We start from the raw sequence: 16,723 nt of genomic DNA, 5'->3' as shown, positions 1-16,723 counted from the left end.
GGAGCTGCTTAAGGATTATGATATCACCATTTTGTACCATTCTGGGAAGGCCAATATGGTGGCCGATGCTTTGAGTAGTTGGGCAGAGATTTTGGGGAGTCTGACATATCTATCAGCAGCAGAGAGGCCATTGGCATTGGATGTTCAGGCCTTAGCCAGCCAGTTTGTGAGATTGAATATTTCTGAGCCGAGTCGAGTTTTGGATTGTGTGGTCTCTCGGTATTCTCTTTATGATCGTATCAGGGAGCGTCAGTATGATGACCCTCATCTGCTTGTCCTTAAGGACACGGTCCAGCACGGTGATGCTAAGGAGGTCACTATTAGGGATGATGGTGCATTTAGGATGTAGGGCAGGTTATGTGTGCCCAATGTAGATAGTTTGCGAGAGTTGATTCTTCAGGAGGCTCACAGTTTGCGGTACTCCATTCATCCAGGTGCCGCGAACATGTATCAGGACTTGAGGCAGCATTAGTGGTAGACGGGGATGAAGAAAGACATAGTGGAGTATGTGGCTCGCTGTCTAAATTGCCAGCAGGCGAAATACGAGCATCAGCGGCCAAGTGGGTTGCTTCAGAAGTTAGAGATTCCGGAGTGGCAATGGGAGCGGATCACTATGGATTTCGTTGTTGGACCCCCACGGACTCAGAGGAGGTTTGATGCAGTTTGGGTAATTGTGGATAGGCTGACCAAGTCGGCTCATTTCATTCCTGTGATGACTACCTATTCTTCCGAGCAGTTGGCTCAAATTTATATCCACGAGATTGTCAGACTTCATGGTATACCGGTCTCTATCATCTCTGACTGGGGTACGTAGTTTACATCACGGTTCTGGAGGGCTGTACAGTAGGAGCTGTTTACTCAGGTTGAGTTGAGCACATCATTTCACCCTCAGACGGACGGACAGTCCGAGTGCACTATTCAGATACTGGAGGATATGCTCCGTGCTTGTGTGATAGATTTTGGGGGTGCTTGGGATCAGTTCTTGCCACTTGCGTATTTTGACTATAACAACATGTATTAGTCGAGCATTCAGATGGCACTGTATGAGGCTCTGTATGGTAGGCGGTATCGGTCTCCAGTGGGTTGGTTCGAGCTGGGCGAGGCTAAATTACTAGGTACAGATTTAGTTCAGGATGCCTTGGATAAGGTGAAGGTGATTCAGGATCAACTTCACACAGCCCAGTCCAGAAAGAAGAGTTATGCGGATCGGAAGGTTCGTGATGTTTCATTCATGGTTGGAGAGAGGGTCTTGATCCGGGTTTTGCCTATGAAGGGCGTTAAGAGGTTCGGGAAGAAGGGCAAGCTGAGCCCAAGGTTTATTGGCCCATTCGAGGTGTTACGTCATGTTGGGGAGGTTGCTTATGAGCTTACCTTGCCTCCTAGTCTGGCATGAGTTCATCCGGTATTCCATATTTCTATGCTCCGGAAGTATCACAGTGATCCGTCTCATGTGTTGGATGTCAGCTCAGTCCAGTTGGACAATGATCTATCTTATGTTTTGGAGCCAGTGGCTATTTTGGACAGGCAGGTTCGAAAGTTGAGGTCAAAGAACATTGCTTCCGTGAGGGTTCACTAGAGGGGTCAGCCGGTCGAGGAGGCGACTTAGGAGACCGAGCATGATATGCATAGCCGTTATCCTCATCTTTTCACCACTTCAGGTATGTCTTTATGCTCGTTCGAGGACAAACGATTGGTTTAAGAGGGGAAGGATAAAATGACCCGGCCGGTCGTTTTGAGAGTAATAGCGCCGATCCCCTGTTTACTGTTTTCCCTATACCTTTTTCTCCTTATGTGACTTACCGAGAGGTCTAGTTTTTGGTATCGGAGTGAGTTGGGACACTTAGTCCCTAAAATGGAAGCTTAAGTCTTAGGATTTTGACCGTAGTTAGAATTGTGTGAAGACGACTCCGGAATGGGGTTCTATCAATTCCGTTAGCTCCGTTGGGTGATTTTGGACTTAGGGGCGTGTTCGGACTGTGTTTTGGAGGTCGGTAGCTGATTTAGGCTTGAAATGGCGAAATTCAAATTTTTGAAGATTTTGATCGGTAGTGGACTTTTTGATATCGGGGTCAGAATCCGATTCCGGAAGTTGGAGTAGGTCCGGAATGTCGAGTATGACCTGTTTACAAAATTTGAAGTCAATCGGACATGATTTGATAGGTTTTGGCATCGGTTGTAGAAGTTTAAAGTTTCAAGTTCATTAAGTTTGAATCGGAGGGAAATTCATATTTTTAGCATTGTTTGATGTGATTTGAGAGCTTGACTAAGTTCGTATGATGTTTTAGGACTTGTTGGTATAGTGGGTTGAGGTCCCGGGGGCCTCGGGTGTGTTTCATATGCTTAACGAATTGAATTTGGACTTAGGCAAATGGCTGAAGCTTCTGGTTTCTGGTATTTTCGCACCTGTGGTGGGGAGACCGTAGGTGCAGACTCGCATGTGTGAGAGAAGGATCGCAGATGCGGGCTGGAGAAGTTTGGCATGGGGTCGTAGGTGCGACATGAAGGCCGCAGGAGAGTAGTCGGTTTTGCGAAAGCTTGAATGCAGAAGCGGAGAGGCCTGAGAGGTTTGGGATCGCATGAGCGGAAGGGTCTCTGCAGAAGCGGAAACCCTGGACATAAGTGGAATCCGCACCTGCGATGAATTTTCCGCAGGTGCAGCATCGCATGTGCAACTGGTGGTCCGCAGATGCGGGAATGCCTGAGCAGAACCCTTTTAAGCGAGGCTTCGAGATTTTTGGCGATTTTCTTCATTCTTGAGCTCGGGTTGGCGATTTCTTGAGAGCTTTTTTGGGGGATTTCATGAGGTAAGTTCCTTGTGCTTATTGTTTATCAATAATTTTGCTTCCCCATTTATTTTTCCTCATAGTTAGTATGTATTTAAGGTGAAATTTGGGAGTTTGAGACTAGGGATTTGAAGAGTTTGATTTTGGGTTTTGAGTGGTCATTGAGGTCAGATTTTGATAAATTTGGTATGGTTGGACTCGTGAGTGAATGGGCTTTTCGAATTTTGTGATTTTTACCTGATTCTGGGGCGTGGGCCTGGGTCGACCTTTTAGGACAGATTTCAGAATTTTTGTTAAAGTCTCGATTTCATTAATTAGATTAGTCTATTATAGTTGTATTTATGATATGCAATTGTTTTTCGTTAGACTTGGGCCATTCAGAGCCAGATATTCATGAAAAAAGCATTGCTACCGATTGATTGAGCTTGGTATGAGGTAAGTGTCTTGCCTATCCTTGTGTGGGGGAAATCCCCTTTAGGATTTGGTATTGTTATGATATGTGAGCGCCGTGTACGCATGGTGACGAGTGCGTACATGGGTTATTTGTGGAAAAACCTAATTTTATTCAGTAATAGCTTGTTTTCATCTTATCTGAGTATACTAGCATGTGTAGTTATCCTGTTAGCCTAGAATAACATGTCTACGTGTCCTAATTGCCTATTTGAACTCTTTGCAGCATGTTTAGTAAGTCCTGTTTCATTTTTGACTTGTACTTAGCCTACATTATAGGTTTTCTTGTTGTAACTGTTATATTCATTTGTTTGAGTTGCGTATTTATTTTTGGACTACGGGACGGTATCCCGGGATATCCCCATGTACTGCATATTTACTTTGGGACTACGAGGCGTTTACTCAGGAGATCCCCCTGTACTGCATATTTACTTTAAGACTATGAGGCAGTTCCTCGGGAGTTCTCTCCTTGCACATTTACTTTTGAGACTATGAGGCGGTTCCTCGAGAGTTCTCCCTGCATATTTACCTTTGGGACTACGAGACGGTATCTCGGGAGCGCCCCTGTTGTTATATTATTGTGCGGTGTTGTTATTGCTTTGTGAATACTTGTTGTTGTCTTCTCCCTTCAGGTTTATTATAGCATCTATCTTATTATTTTACTTATTGGGTACCGTTGTGGTGTACTCATACTACTCTTCTGCACATATTTTGTGTGCAAATCCAGGTACTTTTTATTAGCCCCGCTACTAGCGGAGAGTGCTTGCTACTGCACAGAGACTTCAAGGTATATCTGCCGCCTCTGCAAACCTCGGAGTCCCTCTTTATTCCCTCCTATGTCATTTATATTCCTTACTTCTTTTATTAGACTCTGGTGTATAGAGATAATAGTTTCCTTCTGTAGCTTGTGACTTATGATGTTCCGAATTTTGGGAAACTGTGTATGTCTAGTGTTTTGGTTATTGTATATGCCGAGTGGCATTATTATTGGTTATTCAGTATCTAATACAGTTAGTTGTTAAGTATTGTTTCCATTTTTGTTACTTTCACATCTTTGTTAGGCTTACCTAGTCGTAGAGACTAGGTGCTACCACAACATCTTACGGAGGGAGAATTGGGTCGTGACACTATGACTTAGGTGGTTTATTTCTGACAGACCCAGCCAAATCTCAGGCGGAAGGGGGAGCACAGACCCCTACTGCGCAGGCTCATGGGCAAGCAACTACTGTATACTAGACCCAGGGTGCACTACCCGTGGACGGAGCTCATCTAGTTGCATCAGCTACACCGGAGCCCATACCAGATGTGGTAGGTGATCCAAACAAGCTACTGGACAGATGGACTAGGCTTCATCCTCCTGCTTACGGAGGTAAGCGACATAAGGACCCATAGGATTTTATTGATCGGTGCAGAGACAGACTGCATAACATGAGGATACTAGAATCCCATGGGGTGGACTTCACTACTTTTAAGCTGGAGGGCAGGGCCCGTAGGTGGTGGCAGTCACATCGTCTCGGCAGACCAGCAGGTTCACCTCCCATGACTTGGGATCAATTCACACGCCTCTTCTTGGACAGATACATACCACCCTCTTAGAGGGAAGAGTTGCGGTTCCAATTCGAGCAGCTCCAGCTGGGTCAGATGTCAGTGACTGACTATGAGGCGAGGTTCTCTGAGTTGTCTCACCATGCACTTATGATACTACCTACCGATGCATAGAGAGTGCGGAGGTTCGTCGCCGGATTGCACTATGGTATTCAGGACACCATGGCATGAGAGGTGGAGATGGGGACTTCTTACGGTCTAGTTGTAGAGATAGCTCAGAGGATTGAGGGTGTCCATCAGTGGAGCCGTGAGCAGGCATCGAGGGACAAGCGGTTTCGATATTCGGGAGAGTTCAGTGGTGCCCCGGCTGGGGGCAGAGGTCAGTTCGTGAGAGGTCAGTCCAGTAGGCCCCCTTATCCAGCACCGTCACCTCCTCGGGGTGCTCCAGTGCGGCCTTATTTCAGTGTTATGCCATAGAGTTCTTACTGCCCACCAGCTATTCAAGGCTCCTTTGGTGGGTATTCAGGTCATCAGGGCCAGACTTCAAGTCAACAGTCCATCGTACCGAGGGGTTATTTCGAGTGTGGGGATCTCAGTCATGTGTGGAGGTTCTGCCTCAGGCTTTGGGGTAGACCACTGCAGCAGGGTCATTAGCCTATGATTACCGTACCAGTTACTCCGCCAGCCGTTCGGCCACCCAGAGGTAGAGGGCGGGTGGGTAGGGGCCGTCCCAAAGGTGGAGGCCAGCCAGGTGGCACTCCAACCAGGTTCTATGCTTTCTTGGCCAGACCAGATGCAGTGGTCTCAGATGTCGTGATCACAGGTACTATTTCTGTTTGCAGTATAGAGGTCTCAATATTATTTGACCCAGGGTCTACTTATTCCTATGTTTCATATCTGTTTGCTCATTTCCTGAGTGTTTCTCGTGAATCCTTGGGTACTCTTATTTATGTGTCCACTCCTGTGGGTGATGTTGTTGTTATGGACCGGATCTACCGGTCCTACATTGTTACCTTTTGTGGTCACGAGACTAGAGTGGATCTGCTACTGCTTTATATGTTCGACTTTAAGATCATCCTAGGCATGGATTGGCTATCCCCATATCATGCCATCCTAGATTGCCATGTTAAGACTGTTACTTTGGCGATGCCGGAATTGCCTAGATTAGAGTGGAAGGGTTCGTCTGCCAGTGCATCTAATCGGGTTATTTCCTTTCTAAAGCCTCGTCATATGGTCGAGAATGGTTGTCTGGCTTATTTGTCTTATGTTAGGGACACTACTGCAGAGACTCCGACAATCGATTTAGTGCCTGTAGTCTGAGAGTTCTCCGAATTGTTTCCTTCTGATCTTCCAGGCATGCCACCGGATCGTGATATTAATTTCTGTATCGATTTGGCTCCAGGTACCCAGCCTGTATCTATTCCACCATACCGTATGGCTCCGAAAGAGTTGAAGGGGTTGAAGGAACAACTTGAGGAGTTGTTGGCAAAGGGGTTCGTCAGGCCGAGTGTGTCGCCTTGGGGCGCACCGGTGCTATTTGTGACGAAGAAATATGGGACTATGTAGATGTGTATTGATTACCGCTAATTGAACAAAGTTACCATTAAGAACAAGTACCCTTTGCCGCGTATTGATGATTTGCTTGACCAGTTATAGGGTGCCAGAGTGTTCTCTAAGATCGACTTGAGATCGGGGTACCATTAGTTGAAGATTCGGGATTTTGATGTTCCAAAGACTGCTTTTCGGACTAGATATGGCCATTATAAGTTTATGGTGATTTCCTTCGGTTTGACTAACGCCTCAGCGGCATTCATGGATATGATGAACCGGGTGTTCAGGCCGGATATTGATTCGTTTGTCATTGTCTTCATTGATGACATTTTGATCTACTCGCGTAGTATTGAGAAGCACGAGCAACATTTGAGAGTGGTGCTTCAGACGTTGCGGGAACAAAAGCTATATGCTTAGTTCTCCAAGTGTTAGTTTTAGCTAAACTCTATAGCATTCTTGGGACATATTGTGTCAGGCGAGGGTATTAAAGTTGATCCCAAAAAGATCGAGGTAGTTCAGAATTGGCATCGTCCCACCTCAGCGACCGAGATCAGGAGTTTTCTAGGATTAACCGGTTATTATCGTCGGTTCGTGGAGGGTGTTTCCTCTATTGCGGCACCTTTGACCAAATTGACCCAGAAGGGTGCTCTGTTCCAATGGTCCGATGATTATGAGGTGAGCTTTTAGAAGCTCAAGACATCATTGACTTCAGCACCGGTATTAGTGTTGCCTTCTGGTTCAGGGATGTATACAGTGTATTGCGACGCTTCACGCATTGGCATGGGTTGTGTTTTAATGTAGGAGGGTCAAGTTATTGCATATGCCTCACATCAGTTAAAGCGCCACGAGAAGAATTACCCGGTATATAATTTGGAGTTAGCTGCGATTGCTCAAGCTCTTAAGATTTGAAGGCATTATCTTTATGGGGTGTCTTGTGAGGTTTACACTGATCATCGCAGTTTACAACATTTATTCAAGTAGAGGGACCAAAATTTGAGGCAGTGCAAATGGCTTAAGTTACATAAAGATTATGATATTACTATCCTTTACCATCCGAGCAAAGCGAATGTAGTTGCATATGCCTTGAGTAGAAAGGCAGAAAGTATGGGTAGCTTGGCATTTGTTTTAGCAGAGGAAAGGCCCTTAGCTTTGGACTTTCAGTCCTTGGCTAACCGACTTGTTTCAGAGCCCAACCGAGTTCTTGCATGTGTCGTTGCCCAGTTTTCGCTATTTGAGCAGATCAAGGCTCGCCAGTGTGATGATCCACACTTGTTGGTTCTCCGAGAGACGATACTACGAGGTGGTGCCAAAGAGGTTGCTATCGGTGATGATGGTGTTCTGCGACTCTAGGGTCGTCTATGTGCTCCTAAGGTAGATGTGCTGAGGGAAAAGATCCTAGAGGAGGCACACAACTCTCAGTATTCTATTCATCCAGGTGCTACGAAGATGTACCGTGACTTGAGGCAACATTATTGGTGGCGGCGGATGAAGAAGGACATAGTTGAGTATGTAGCTAGGTGCCTTAATTGCCAGCAAGTTAAGTACGAGCACCAGAGGCCAGGTGGCCTACTTCACAGATGACTATACCAGAGTGGAAATGGGAACATATTACTATGGACTTCGTAGCTGGGTTGTCGTGGACCTTGCGGAAGTTTGATGCAGTTTGGGTCATTATTGACAGGTTGACCAAGTCGGCACACTTCATTCCGGTTGTGACTACGTATACCTCAGAGAGATTGGCCTAGATCTATATTCAGGAGATAGTTCGGTTGCACGTTGTGCCAATTTCCATCATATCAGATAGAGGCCCTCAGTTTACTTCACATTTCTGGAGAGCAGTACAGAGTGAATTGGGAACCCGTGTGGAGCTCAGCATAACCTTTCCTCCACAGACCGACGGGCAGTCGGAGCGGCTAGTACAGATTTTGGAGGATATGCTCAGGGCATGTGTGATTAACTTCGGAGGGCAGTGGGATTATTTCTTGCCTTTGGACGAGTTTGCTTATAACAACAATTACCAATCCAGCATCGAGATGGCTCCATTTGAGGCTTTATACGGTAGGTGATTTCGTTCGCCCATCGGATGGTTTGAGCCCGGCGAGGCTAAGGTATAAGAATGACTTGGAAAAGGTAAAGTTGATTTAGGAGAGACTTCGTACAACACAGTCCAGGCAGAAGAGTTACGCAGATCAGAAAGCGCGTGATTTATCATTTATGGTGGGTGAAAAGGCTCTCTTAAAGGTTTCGCCGATGAAAGGAATCATGAGATTCGGGAAGAAGGGAAAGTTGAGCCCAAGGTTTATAGGCCCATTTAAGGTGTTGAGACGAGTTGGGGAGGTTGCTTATGAGCTTGCTTTGCCTCCTAATCTATTGGGAGTTATCCGATTTTCCATGTATCTATGCTCCGGAGGTATCATGCCGACATGTCACATGTGTTAGACTTCAGCACAATTCAACTAGATGAAAGCTTGGGTTATGAAGAGTAACCGATTGCCATTGTTGATGGGCATGATCCCAATTAAGGTCCAAGAAGATTTCTACGGTAAACGTTCAGTGGAGGGGCCAACCAGTTGAGGAAGTAACTTGGGTGGCCGAGGAGGACATGCAGAGCAGATATCCACACTTATTCAGCACTCCAGGTATGATTCTAAACCCATTCGAGGACGAAAATTTGTTTAAGAGGTGGAGAATGTAACGACCTAACCGGTCGTTTTGCCTTCTAGAATCATGTTCCCCTAAATAAGACTCCACATATGTGCGTTTACTGTTTTATGACTTGTGGGGATAGTTAGTTCGGGATTTGGAAGGGTTTGGGTTGAAATTGAAACATTTGGTTCCTTAGTTTGGCTTAAAAAGGCAAAGTTTGACTTCAGTCAACGTTTTGAGTAAACAACCTCGGAATCAGGATTTGACGGTTCCAATAGGTTCGTATGATGATTTTGGACTTGAGCGTATGTTCGGATCGGGTTTTAGACAACCCGAGAGCATTTCAACGCTTAACAATGAAAGTTGACTATTTGAAGATTTTAAGGTTATTTAAATTTTGTTTGGAGTATGTTTTAGAGTAATCGAGGTCCGTATGGAATTCTGAGCCTGGAAATAATTTCGTATGGTGATTTAAGACTTGCACACAAAATTTGATGTCATTCCGAGTAGTCTAAGTATGATTTGGCGCCTTCGGAGAAATTTGGAAACTTAAAGTTCATATTTTGATTCAATTCGGTTTTGGGGTACGATTCTTGGTTTCGTTGTTGTTTTACGTGTTTTGAGAGTTCGATCAGGTCTATATTATGTTTACAGACCTGTTGGTGCATTTAGATGAGATCCTAGGTGGCTGGGGTGAGTTTTGAACCACCCGGAGCTAAGTTGGAAAAACTAGAAATTCCAGTTCTGGTTTCCTTCTTCGCGAGCGCAGAAGGACCATCGCGTTCGCGATGAAGGAAATTGGGAGCTGGGCAATAGCCCTTCGCGTTCGCGTGAAGGGCGATGCGTTCGCGAAGCTTAGGATCTTAGGCGTACGCATTCGTGAAAGCCTTCTTGCGTTCGCGTAGAAGGGCAGAGGATTAGTGTATTTTTACCCTTCGCGTTCACGAAGGCGCTCACACGTTCGCGAAGGGTAGATTATAACATGTAAATTGTGGAAATCAAGGGTTTAGATGAAAAATCTAGGTTTTGACAAAAATGAGATTTTAACCACGAAAATAGTTATGGAATGAGATAAAAATTATATATTTGAGATCTTGAGATTATGGGTAACGATTTCCTCCAAATATTTTCGGAATCCGGGCACGTGGGCCCAAGGTGAATTTTAGAAATTTTACCAATTTGGGTTGGGTAATTAATCTAATAATCTAATTTCGAATTATTGAGCATGTATTGATTAAATTACATAACATTTGGCTAGTTTCAGAATTGTTCGGCACCAAATTGAGCCCTTAACGCGAAGTTGTGATCGGGAAGTGACCTTTGAGACAAGGTAAGTCTTTTGTCTAACCTTGTAAGAGAAAATTTACCCCATAGGTGTTTCAAATAAATAATTGTCTCTAATTGTGGGGGCTACGTACGCACGAGGTGACGAGTGTCCATGCTAGCTATAATTATTGCTATTATCCGGGTAGTGTTTAGGACCCAATTCATGAGTTAATTGGAATTATTGCATCATACTTGTAAAATAAAAAATATCTAAATCATATTATTGAGAAAATTGTGGAAGTTCGCTTATGAAATTAGTATTATTTTTGTATAAAAACCTCTATAATATACAAGTCAAATGCTTATAAAACATTCTCCTCTTCTTGTGGAGCGGGCCGAATGCCTCAGAAGTAGATAGATGCATCTATGGTTCATGACGCTCGACCCTCGGCAGTGTATATATTATTCCGGATCGGGCCATACGATCTCGGCAGAAATCGTGTTTAATAACAAAAATTATTCGGTGCTTGATATTTATTTTAATGCAGATTGTGAAGATAAATGAATATTTGGAAAAATTTGTCAAATTGTGAAGAGTTATTTATTTTTGCATGCTAAGGAAAATTTATTATTGATCACATAAATTATGTTTATTTAAATATTTCTATCTTAATATTATTGACCCATAGTGAGTGTCAAAGTCGACTTCTCGTCACTACTTATTCGAGATTAGACTTGATACTTACTGGGTATACGTTGTTTACATACTCATGCTACGTTTGCTGCACTTTTTGTGCAGGATCTGAGATAGGTACATCGGGCGGCGCCACCGGTGCGCATCCCCGTTATCCCGAGACCTAGTGGTGAGTTGTCTTTCCTGAGCCCTTCCGTAGCACCTAGTGTCTCTCTTTTTATTTGTATTCTGTCTATTTTATGTTTAGATAGTATTTTGGATTTTGTATAATCTACTAGATGCTCATACACTTGTGACACTAGGTCTTGGCACGCACTTTAGTAGAATTATGGGTGAAAAATTATTATTTTGGTTTTATTTAGACTTTTATATTTTTTCTTAAATCTTGCAGTTAAGGAAAGCTTTATTACTCAAAAATTTATTAAAAGAGAAAAATATATGTTTAATCCACTAGTTGGCTTGTCTAACGGTAATGTTGGGCGACATCACGATCTATAGGTGAAATTGGGTCGTGACAAATCCATACTTAAGTTAGAAAATTACATCTATAAAAGAGCAATAAACGTAAAATTGAGTATAGCCACAACGCCCATAACTTTACTGCTTATCAAGTTATCAACTGCATTGCTTTATCTACCTTTAAATTATTTTGCTTATTGGCTTGATATTAGATGCTATAATTTTATAAATTTGATTATGTTTTTGGTTTTACTGTAATTTGTGTGGTTTCCTATATTCTATGCTATCTGTTGCTATATCTTGTATATTTGGTTTCGGCGAATATCATTCTTAATTTTTGCATCGCGTTTCTAATTCCTAATAATTCATGGTGCTTTATCTATGTTTTTTTATTTCATGGTTTCGCTAATATTAATTTGAAAAAAAATGGAAATTTCAAGATAAAGAAATTATTTTTTTTGGGGCGAACTCTATTTTTTAGCAAAATAGATGCTATGGTGATTGGTGGGTGTGAATCTTAAATTCCCTTTGTTGAAAACTAAGTTTTTGCATTTTATATTTTATGAGTATTAAAAGTTGAGTTAAGATAAAATATTTTTCCTACTCGTAGATTGTTATGGTTTACTACTTTTAATTAAGAAATAAACTTTAGTTGGCGTTGCTTTAATGCTAGGAATATGCACTGCTCCGCTTAAGTCTTGAAAATTTCAACTATTGTATCTTCGTCCATTCAAGTATGCCATACAACGCTATAATAATGCTTCATGCAGAATTACAATTCATTTATGTTTGAATTAGTACTACTGTATTAGTTCGATAGTAATTTTAATATATTGCATTCATGGTTTGTTTAATCATTAGAAAAAAAGCGAAGTTAAAAATCAATCAACCTTAATTCTTCTCACGTCAAAAAGTTTCTTCTCTAAGTACACAGATTTTAAAGATTAAAAATAACCTCACAAGTTCGAACCTCTTGAAGGACCATTAAATAAAATGTTAAAAGGGTTTTAACTTATATGGAGTATTATATCAAATAGCAAGATTTTTAATATAATTAGATCACTTTTATTAGGTTACCGAATCCCACTTTTATGGAGTGTTGACTATAGATATCTTTTGGATGACCTAATAAAATATTTTTTTTTTTAAAATCGGCGTATTCAAGTTAACTCATGTTAAATTTTTTTTGTGTGCAATTTAGTTCCAAGTTGTTGCCCGTGGTATTTTGGTTTTTAAAAATTTTTGATACTTTTTTTATGGATATGCAGGGTAAGTCCTTGAGATGTCGACATGCTTCGCTATGGCAGACCAACTTTATTATTCGCAGAATCCGTTTGAAACTTTCTTACATGATTTCTTTGAGAAAACACATAATGGGCATAAACTGAAGTAAAAGTACCACTCTTAATGTGCATAATATCTTCTAACATCTCTCTCACTATTAATCTAATAGCCAATATAATAAAAGGCTAATGCTGCTAGAAGCATATCTAGATGTGGAAGATCAATAATCTCTCTGTTTTTAGTTTGATAAGTTTATTGCTTATGTAAGATATATTTATCATTCGGTCTTGATATTTTTCGACTACTCTTTTAAAGAAATTTATAGTCTTTTTTCAGAATTCTTTTGATTGTTTTGTACTTTTAGTTAAGTTATTAATTTGTACTTTTACTAATATAAATGTGCATTTCCTACAAATCTAATAGCAACTGGTTGTACATAATCAAGTAGCCTCATAATATTTGAATTTCAGCATCCTATTGATTTGTTGTGTTATGACTTTTAAAATTTTGAATCTGTTTAAAATGTCAATCACTTAGAGTTTTTTCTTTATAGGTTCGTTAATTAACTTTTTTTTTTTGCTTTGAAGTTTTTATTACATTAATACATTTAAATTGTAGCTAATTAACTTTTTTTTTGCTTTGAAGTTATTATTACATTAAAAAATTTAAATTGTAGTGAATCGCTATCCTTCGTTAATTATGTTAAAACTAGCCAACCTTAAACAAATAATCAAAATACTTTTCGTTCTTCTTCTCCTAGACTTTTTGTACGCACATATATGAAGTATTTCATAAATATGTCGAGTAATTTTCTTTATAATTTTGTCAAGCAGAGAACACACTCTTAAGGAGTGTATATATTTTTTAAACCTCAATAATAATATACTTATCTGAATATAATTTACAGGTAATTAAGATAATATGTGATAGTTGGAGACGAGACGTCTAAATGAAACTGACACTTGCAGGAGAAGTTTTACGGCGCATTGAAAAATGTGGCTATGAGTATTGTCAATAGTTATAGTTATTAAAGTACCTATTTGTTAAGCCTGTGAATAAAAAAAGAAAGTTCCACGTGTAGAAACTTTATAAAGAAAAATTGGTAGAATATTATATGTCCAAGATATTTTGTATAATTATTTTGATGTCGGCATTAGTCTTATGAGGAGTGTGTTAAAGAAAATAATGAGGAGTGTGTTAAAGAAAAATCTTCTGGGGATGAAGTATTTAGAACGGCTATGACTGTCATGGTGTATTATGTTTGGTGCAAGAGGTATTAAAGGGTATTCCAAAATACAAAGAATGACTTTTGCTTCATCATAAAGCAAATTGTTCAAGAGGTGCATTGTAGAGGAGTTTTGAAGTGAAAGCTTTTCAATTGGCTGAAAAGGCTCAAATTCCATCATATTTAGCTGGCTTCTGATCTTAATAGCATGTAGTGCTGGGTGTTGTTGATGTTTTCGACTAATTACAGGGCTTGATGGCCACTAATTAGTGTTTTTACAATTACAAAGTTTTTCCATCAATCTTGAAAATTTTATTTTAGGTAGCTTTAAAATGTTTGCTTTAGAGTTTCAATCTTTATAATTTTATTTATTAATTTATTAATTATGTATTAGCTTTCTTCAATAATTAACTAGTGAAATATGCATATTTTTTGAGATTTGAAATTTGAATAATTTTTTTATCTTTTATATGTAACATTAAAAAAAGGAAAAATAGTTGATTTTTGGATTATTTTTATCTATAATAGCCAAAAAAAAATTTAAACGTCAAATGTTGTTATAGGTGTATAATAGCATTCACTATGAAAACCAAAAAATATCGGAACAAACTAGGCTGTTATAGAGATGGTTAACTGTACTCAACAAATGAACTTTTCTCTTCCAATATGGGACAATGTTCCTTTGAAAATTCAAAATTTTATTTTTTCTTCATTTTCTATTCACACTATATTTGAACTAAAAATCCAACATCGCTCACGCAGGGTCCGAAAAAGGACTGCATCCCAAGGGGTATGATGTAGATAGCCTACGCTAATGCAAGCAGGTTGTTTTCACGCTCGAATCCGCAACTTATAGGTTGTACAGAGACAACTTTATCATTTCTCCAAGATTCCCCTTTAATATCACATTCAATTAGAACTGATAACGATGAGACATATTATTATTATTATTATTATTATTATTATTATTATTATTATTATTATTATTATTATTATTATTATTATTATTATTATTATTATTATTATTATTAGGTAATGCGAAAAAACTTTCAAAAGATTTCCATACATCGAAAATCAACTTACTGCCTTTTTTTTTTAAAAAAAGAAATATTGTCATGACCCAAAATCTCACATGTCGTGATGGCGCCTATCTCAATACTAGGCAAGCTGACAATCTCAATAAACTACCCTATCTTTTAAGTTTGAAAATATAATATTAAAACACATTCCACAAATCTCGCAAATACCGATACAACACACTCCCAAAACCTGGTGTCACTAAGTACATGAGCATCTAATATGATTAGAAGTATGGAAAATACGATCTATAATAGTTTGAAACCAAATACAGTAAACAAGGAGATAGAGAAGTGTAACGACCCGACTTGTCATTTTAAGAATTAATGCCCCGTTCAGTGACTTGAGGTCTCGAACAGTTTCGCAATATGTATTATGACCCATGAGTGTGGTCGAGTTTATTTACTGAAGATTCAGAATTTTATTTAAAGAACAATTCTTATTTAGAAGCTTAAATGGAAAGAGTTGACCGGAGAGTTGACTTTTGAGCAAACGACCCCGGAATGGAATTTTAATGATGTCAATAGCTTCGTATGATGATTTCGTACTTAGGCGTATGTTCGAATTTGGATTTGGAAGTCTGTAGGACAATTCGACACATTTTGACGAAAGTTGAAAAATAAAAGATTTTAGGAAAACAAATCCTACCGAAGGGTGAATTTTTGATAACGAGGTCGGATTTCGATTATGGAAATGGGAATAGCTCCATAAGTCAATTCTGACTCGTGTGCAAAATTTGAAGTCATTCCGGATTGATTTGATACGTTTCAGCACAAAACATAGAAGTTGAGAGATTTGTAAAGTTAACGTCACGACCCGAAATTCCCACCTTCGGACCGTGATGGCGCCTAACATTTTACTTGCTAGGCAAGACAACGTTAGAATAATATTATCTTTTTTTAAAATAATTTTTAAATTTATTAATAACAGAGAATAATTGCGGAAGTAACGTCTGAAATATAGTGAATAATCCATAAAAATAATGGTGTCTAAATACCATCCCAGAATTGATGTCACAAGTGCACGAGCTTCTAGAATCCATGCAGTTATACCTCAAGTCTCCTCTGGTAGCTGAAATCCGATCAAGTCTATGGTGCTCCGCTGGGACCAACTCCGAAATCTGCACAAGAAGTGCAGAGTGTAGTATTAGTACAACCGACCCCATGTACTGGTAAGTGCTGGGCCTAACCTCGACAAAGTAGTGACGAGACTAAGGCAGGTCACTTACATTAACCTGTACGCAATATTAGTAACAACAACAAATAATAAAAATAAATCGGGTAACTTATTTATAATAATTGAAGCCAACTCAGCAGTCACAACTAATTATCATTTCCATTAAATTCCGTTGCAGCGTGCAACCCGCTCTCACAATATATTCATATTCCATTCTGTTGCGGCTTGCAACCCGCTTCTCCAATATACTCATTTTAATCAAGTCTGTCATATATTTATTTCAATCAAGTATATATAGACTTTTAAATAAGTCTGTTGTGGCGTGTAACCCGATCCTCCAATATGCACTTTTAATAAGTCTGTTATATATTTATTTCAATCAAGTATATATAGACTTTTAAATAAGTCTGTTGTGGCGTGCAACCCGATCCTCCAATATGGACTTTTAATAAGTCTGTTGCGGCGTGCAACCCGATCCTCCAATATAGACTTTTTAATAAGTCTGTTGTGGCGTGCAACCCGATCCTCCAATATATTCATTATAATCAATTCTGTTGCGGCGTGCAA

General features: G+C 39.9%; 1 protein-coding gene across 1 annotated transcript; it reads left to right on the top strand.

The window, feature by feature from the left end:
* The first annotated feature begins 5,435 nt into the window (after positions 1-5,435).
* Positions 5,436-6,098, top strand: LOC138893164 (uncharacterized). The gene has a single exon (XM_070176938.1). The coding sequence runs from the start codon at positions 5,436-5,438 to the stop codon at positions 6,096-6,098; it is 663 nt and encodes a 220-aa protein (XP_070033039.1).
* The last annotated feature ends 10,625 nt before the right edge of the window (positions 6,099-16,723 follow it).

The sequence above is a fragment of the Nicotiana tomentosiformis genome, chromosome 5, assembly GCF_000390325.3.
Source record: "Nicotiana tomentosiformis chromosome 5, ASM39032v3, whole genome shotgun sequence".
In the NCBI taxonomy this organism is placed as follows: domain Eukaryota; kingdom Viridiplantae; phylum Streptophyta; class Magnoliopsida; order Solanales; family Solanaceae; genus Nicotiana; species Nicotiana tomentosiformis.
Note: the sequence above shows the minus strand (reverse complement) of the source record. Positions and strands in the feature narration are given on the sequence as shown.

Bases quoted from the DNA above. Each gene is read 5' to 3' on its own strand.
- LOC138893164 (XM_070176938.1), top strand. From the start codon at position 5,436: ATGATTACCGTACCAGTTACTCCGCCAGCCGTTCGGCCACCCAGAGGT.